General features: G+C 58.5%; 1 protein-coding gene across 1 annotated transcript; it reads left to right on the forward strand.

The window, feature by feature from the left end:
* The first annotated feature begins 394 nt into the window (after positions 1 to 394).
* On the forward strand, positions 395 to 5,628 carry LOC105293421 (tripartite motif-containing protein 47-like). The gene is made up of 7 exons (XM_011362063.1): positions 395 to 410; positions 704 to 1,374; positions 2,414 to 2,509; positions 2,719 to 2,952; positions 3,842 to 4,004; positions 4,225 to 4,287; positions 5,081 to 5,628. Exons 1-7 carry the CDS (start codon positions 395 to 397, stop codon positions 5,626 to 5,628), a joined length of 1,791 nt encoding a protein of 596 aa, XP_011360365.1.
* Positions 5,629 to 6,000: the final 372 nt, after the last annotated feature.

Below are 6,000 nucleotides of genomic sequence, written 5' to 3' on the forward strand. Positions count from 1 at the left end.
ATAAAGGCTCTGGAGCAAAGAACAGCCAGTGAAGAGGCAGAATGCATCAGCATTGCAGAAGTCCAGTGGCATACCTTTACCCTACCGACATCACAAGCAGAATGCTGGGACTGGTCACACTTGGATTGTGACATCAGGGAGTAAAATTGCAGGCAGTCTTTGAGAGGGGGGCCAACTTGACAGCGAGACCACAAAACAGCAGCCAAAGGGAAAGGTGAGAAGGCAGTCATCAGATCTCGAGAGATGTAAAGGGTTGGGTGGGGACACACTGGACTGATGGGGACCCTCCCAGAAGCTGGTGAGGTGGGACCACGGGTGAGGCCTCTGCACCTGAGTGCCTAAGGATCCTTTTCCTTCCTGCCACAGAGCAGCCATGCCTCTGGCTCTCCCCGACATGCAGAGAGTTTCACGTAAGTACCTGTGCTTCCTACCTTTCTTCTGAAGGACCAAGGAAGTGGTTCCTGTCCCTTGTCATGTGACTGCTTCCTGCCATCTACTCTCTTGTCCAGGATTTGGTCCAGAAATTAGGGCTGAGACAAGGAAAACACAGTCCCCGATTTATGCCCCCCATATGGGTTGACCAATGACACAATTCCTGTACCCCATGGGCAGACAGCTGCTTCCAAGAGAAGGACTGGTGTACCCCTCAAAGGCCCCTCAGCCCCTGCCTTGGCTTGTGCATGGCTTTGCTCTGTCTTCCCAGGGCCGGTCCAGGACCACGTCCCAGTCCCGCAGCCCCCTGCCCAGCCCTCAAGACCCACCCAGGGCCAGCTCCTGATGAGTAACAACAGCAGTCTCTGCACGTTTGAGGACCAAGTCCTCTGTCCTATTTGCCTGGAGGTGTTCCGCAACCCAGTCACCACTGCCTGTGGCCACAATTTCTGCATGACCTGCCTCCAAGGTTTCTGGGACCACCAGGCTACCACAGGGGAGATGCTCTATTGCCCCCAGTGCCGAGAGAGCTTCCCCTCCAGACCACGCCTCTGCAAGAATGTCATCCTGGAGGAGATGGTGACCTGCTTCACCCGGGCCAAGAGCCAGAGCCCGGGGTCCTCTTGGAACTTACCCGGGCCCGGGGACGTGCCCTGCGACTTCTGTTCCCCGCAGAAGCTCAAGTCAGTCAAGTCGTGCCTGCAGTGCATGGCCTCCCTGTGTGAGAAGCACCTGCGCAGCCACTACGAGGACCAGCTGTTCCAGGGCCACCAGCTGCTGGAGCCTGTGTGGGATCTCAAGAGCCGCTTGTGCCGCAAGCATCGCAAGCTGCGGCGCCTCTACTGCCGCACGGAAGGCTGCTGCGTCTGCGGGACCTGTCTGCTGGAGGAGCACAAGGACCACGACACTATCCCCCTGGGGGAGGAACGCGCCCGCAAGGAGGTGAGGCTGGGGGTGGGAGCCAGGGGCCTCGTGATTCTGAGTCTTTCCCTGAAGGCGAGTCTTTCACGAGCTCCAGGCACGCCTTTCCTCGGAGAAAAATTCCGCGCCCCTTAAAGCGATGGCCACGAGAGTCACGGCAAGCCACGAGACGGTGCTGGCAGGTTGAAGGAGTAAGGATCCCAAATCGTGTGTATGGATCCTATGTTCGATTTTTCTTTTTTTTTTTTTCTCGCAGAAAAAAGAAAAGTGTGAAAGAAAACATCAAAATACAAACATGTCACGTTAGGGTGGGCGAACTCCCTTCCTTTTCTCTATTTTCAAACGTGGTTTCATATATTTGTGTCGCTTTCATAGTGGAATTCTTATGTATTAGACATTCTGGCCTGTGTATTCTATAACACTGCCAGTCCCACGTAGCCACGCATTAATGGCCCATGGCAAGGGGCTTGTGCCCATATGCAGATCGACTCCTCACGCTGTGGAGTTCAGCTGGCACTTTTTCCATAGGAAGACATTCTCCAGGAAGGAAGCAGCAGCGTGTTGATTTACCATCCAACACGAGCTTCTAATTTTGTTGCGGGTCAGCAACAGTTCACAAACGGGCATTTGGAACAGCGCAGTTCCGTATATTACAAAACGTGAAAATGCTCATCGTCGGAATAGGCGAAGATAAAAGCTTATGTAGGAGGAACTGGGCCTGGCAGCGCTGCCCTGAGGAGCCCAGGGCTCCGTATCTGACGTGCCCCTCCTCGACCCACTGCCTCCCAGGCCTTGTGACCCGAAACCCAATGGTCATCACTGTCAGGGGCAGAGAACCTGACTCCTCAGAATGGGGAGACAGAGTCTCAGGGAGCGAGACACCAGGAGTAGAGGGATGACCCTTGGCCAGCTAGCCTTCGTTCTTTCTCATTCTCATTTAAACCTCTTAAGAATGTGTCTCTTCTGCGGACTTGAACATGGGCTACTTACAGAAGGACCTCTCCTAGGTCACCTCTCAATCAGGGATCCTCTCCTCCTCCACCCCACCCTCTCTCCCCAGCTCGAGGTGCGGCAGGTCCAGGCCGACGTGGAGAACCAGATGCTGATGATCACCTCCGACAGCCAGAAGCACCGGGGGCAGGTGGCCTTTCTCTCGGTAAGGTTGGCCCACCCTGCCCGAGGCCCAGGCTTCCCCAGCGCCCTGCGTCAGGCTGAGGGGGTTCTCGGGGCTTAGAGTGGATGGTGTGGGACCAGGAAGACAAAGAGGATACCTGGGCCACCTCCAGGCTATGACAATAGGGGTCCCAGGGTGGAGCTCAGAGATGCCTCTCTCTGTACTCTCCTACCCGCCCCCACCCCCCGCAGAAACTGATCCAGACAGCGCGCAATGAAGTGAACTCCTACTTCTCAGAGATCATGCAGGAGGTCAAACATCTGCAGATGAAGGTCTTGGATTTTGTGGATAAAGAGGAGGCAGCTGCCCTGGGGAAGCTGGGCAGCTCCATCCAGCAGAGCCACAACCGGCTTCTGAAGCTGGAGGGGGACAGTATCTGGCTGCGTACCCTGCTCACCAACCGAAATGACCAGCAATTTTTGCAGGCAAGGCCCCACCGCACCCCACCTCCGCCCCAGGTGCTATCAGAGCCTCTACTCCTCCTCCACCCACAGACACGCCAGACAAGCCCAGACCTTGGATTAAGTGATCGGGGTTTGGGGTGGCCTCAGGGAGCTCCCTGCGAAAGGTCGCCGCCCATCCTGAGCTTACACCAACACCCTTAGCTTCCTCTAGCTCTGCATTCGCCCTTACCCTAACTTTCCTGCCTTCGTGTCCCCGGAACGTATGGGGTGTAACTCAGCACTCCGGGCACCTGACAGTCTAAGTTTCTCCACACTCGGCCAAGCAGGGCTGGAAGTGAGACCAGAACAATCGACAGAGCCTGGATTGCAATCCTTTTTGGTTCTGCAGCCCTAGCCAGGCCCTGCAGCCTGGTCTGGTGCTGCGGTAGGAAGCGACCAGGCAGGGCAGCTGGTGAGGTCGGGGCGGAGGGTGGCGGCAGCCTTCTCTGTGGGTGGGTGGCCCGGGCTTGGGAATCCCTAGCACAGCTTTCCTCTCTTCAGCGGCCATCACACCTTTGAGCAGATTTCTGGGACTACTGCTCACCTTGTCCCCCACACACAGCAGGAAGCATTTGGCGAGGTTTTTTACTAAGCGATTAAATGCTCAAAAGAAACCCTTCCCCCATCATTTTTTAAAAATCTACTTTGCTTAACGCGCTAGGCCACAGTGGCCGTGCCTTTGGAAAAGCCCTAACCTCAGATGTTCAGACAACCGGGAGCAGGGGAGAGATGCCCAGATTTGAAAACAGGCAGATTCTCCACTTGCCCCACGGTTCTGGACACCACTGAGCCCCTGGCATAAGCAGGGGCTCCTGGCATCTGCCTGGGCCCTGGCGGACAGATGCTACCACCGGCCCCTTCCTGCACGCAGGAGTTCCCCAGGCTAAAGCACTTCTCTGACTCCACGGAACCCCTGATGGGCACCAACTGCGAGGAGGAACAGAGCTTCCTCCAGCTGCCGGAGACCTTGGAGGAGCTCAGGAGCCGGCTGGTGGACATGGGTCTCAGCTTCATCAACCAGCTCCTCCTGAAGGGTTAGTACCTGGTGGCCTGGGGCCACTGGAGACACGCCTGCATTCCTGGAGTGTGATGGCCCTACCTACGGGCAGTGGCTGGGGTTCTGGGCACTTGCAGAGCACCCTGCTTGCCCGCACGCGCCTCCTCCAGGTGACGCGGCCTCCTGGAAGCCCATACCTCTCTCTGAAAGGCGGGCTGTGAGAGTGTCCTCAGCAAAGCCCCTCTTATCTCCCCCAGGCATTAAAATGAACTCCTATGAGGTGCTCCCCCCAGCTGTGGACAGGAAAACACTTCTCAAATGTGAGTGGTCAGGGCTGGGGTCCGGCCTCCGGGGTGGGAAGGACCCCAGGTGCCTTGACTCCCCCAGCTCCACTTCCGTTCAGGCCAGGGCTCCAGCTCTCTGTTGCCTTGGGACTGGAGACCTCTGAAAGACTAGGCCTGTGACTCTACGCCCTGATAAGAAATGGGGAAAGCCTGTCCTGCGCAACCGTGGGTGGAGCAAGGCCTCGCCTGCCCTCCAGAGGCCGCTCTGCCCCCCTCCCCGGCCCCGAGATGTGGCACAACCTCTGCCCTCAGCTGGGGGCCTGCCAGCCTCCCCTGGGCTTTAGCCAAGCCAACTCGGAGGACCCTGTCCAATTCTACCTCAGACAAACTCCCTTTCATTTGATGTTCCTGCAGCCATCTGCCAGTCCGGGCTGGGGGCCAACTCCTAATGACTTTTCTGAGATCGCCAAGGTCAAGAGTGACTTGCCTTTGGTGAAGCCCTCTGACCTCCTCCAGGGGCCTTTGACTCTCCCTCTGTCCCACTCAACCTCGTGTCCTGAATAAATAAAAAGTCTGATGAGGGTGGGGAGGAAGACTCGGTTCTCATCTTCTCTAGAAAGATGCAGCAAGCCTTGGACAGCACCCAGCTCGCCTTCCAGACCGTCAGCGCTCTCCCCTCCATCCCCCGTTGGGGACCTAAAGAGTGGGGGACAGACACTTGGACACCTCTATGCGAATGCCCTTTGGCTTAGCACCTCTTCCCTCCAGGCTCTCAGGCTCTGCCCTGGGGCCCCTGACCCTGGCTCCCTCTCCTGTCCCCTCCCCCCAGGTTACTGCAACCTGAACTTCGACCCCACCACGGCCAGCGAGGAGCTCTTCCTGTTCAAAGAGACCCATTCAGTCCTGAACCTGGGCATCCTGCTGGAGCCCTTCACGGCAGGCGGGCCTTTCCCCGGCTTCAAGCAGTGGCCACAGGTGCTGTGCTCGCGCGGCCTGTCCGAGGGCCGTCACTACTGGGAGGCCGAGGTGTCCAACTCGTGGGTGTGCCTGGGCGTCACCTACCGCCGCAGCCCCTCGCTCAGCGGCCGCCCGCGCCGCAACATCGTCTACCTGCTGGGGCGCAACCCCTACTCGTGGTGCCTGGAGTGGGACTCGCTCAAGTTCTCCGTGTGGCACAATAACACGCAGACGGTGCTGCACGGCGGCTACCACCGCACGCTCGGCGTGGCGCTGGACTGCGCCGCCGGCTGCCTGTCCTTCTACGGCGTGGCGGGCGGCGTCAGTCTCATCTACCGCTTCCTCGCCTCCTTCCTGGAGCCGCTCTACCCCGCCGTCATGGTCAGCAGCGGCGCCTTGGTCACGCTCAAGCAGGTGTAATTGGTGGCAAATAAAGCTAGACTCTAGCGCTGGCTGGGCCCGCGGGGCGCGGCGCCGGGAAGGGTTAAGGGGTGGGCAGCGAACCTGCCACATCTGGTGGTCCCCACAGCCACAGGAGAAGGGCTTTGAACCAGACTAGACTGTCCCGGGGACTGGGGACAGTCTGGTGGCCTCTGGAGGGAGCATTTCTGACCCAGGTGCACAGCCTCCCCACCTCCCAGGTCCCTAGACCCCCGCAGAGGCTCCGCCCTGTTTCTCCAGGCTGGTCCTAGCCACTCAGCACCAGCTACGGCACCTGTCCCCAAAAGCTCTGTGGCCTGAGAGTGGGCAGGGCTTGGACCCCAGGGCTTCTCTCAGGTGGCCAGACTGAGA

Source organism: Pteropus vampyrus, unplaced genomic scaffold (genome assembly GCF_000151845.1).
Source record: "Pteropus vampyrus isolate Shadow unplaced genomic scaffold, Pvam_2.0 Scaffold72, whole genome shotgun sequence".
Lineage (NCBI taxonomy): Eukaryota > Metazoa > Chordata > Mammalia > Chiroptera > Pteropodidae > Pteropus > Pteropus vampyrus.

Excerpts from the sequence above, each read along its gene's own strand:
- LOC105293421 (XM_011362063.1), top strand. Across the intron at positions 1,375-2,413 it reads AGGAACGCGCCCGCAAGGAG|CTCGAGGTGCGGCAGGTCCA; the intron begins GTGAGGCTGGGG and ends CTCTCTCCCCAG. Across the intron at positions 2,510-2,718 it reads GGCAGGTGGCCTTTCTCTCG|AAACTGATCCAGACAGCGCG; the intron begins GTAAGGTTGGCC and ends CACCCCCCGCAG.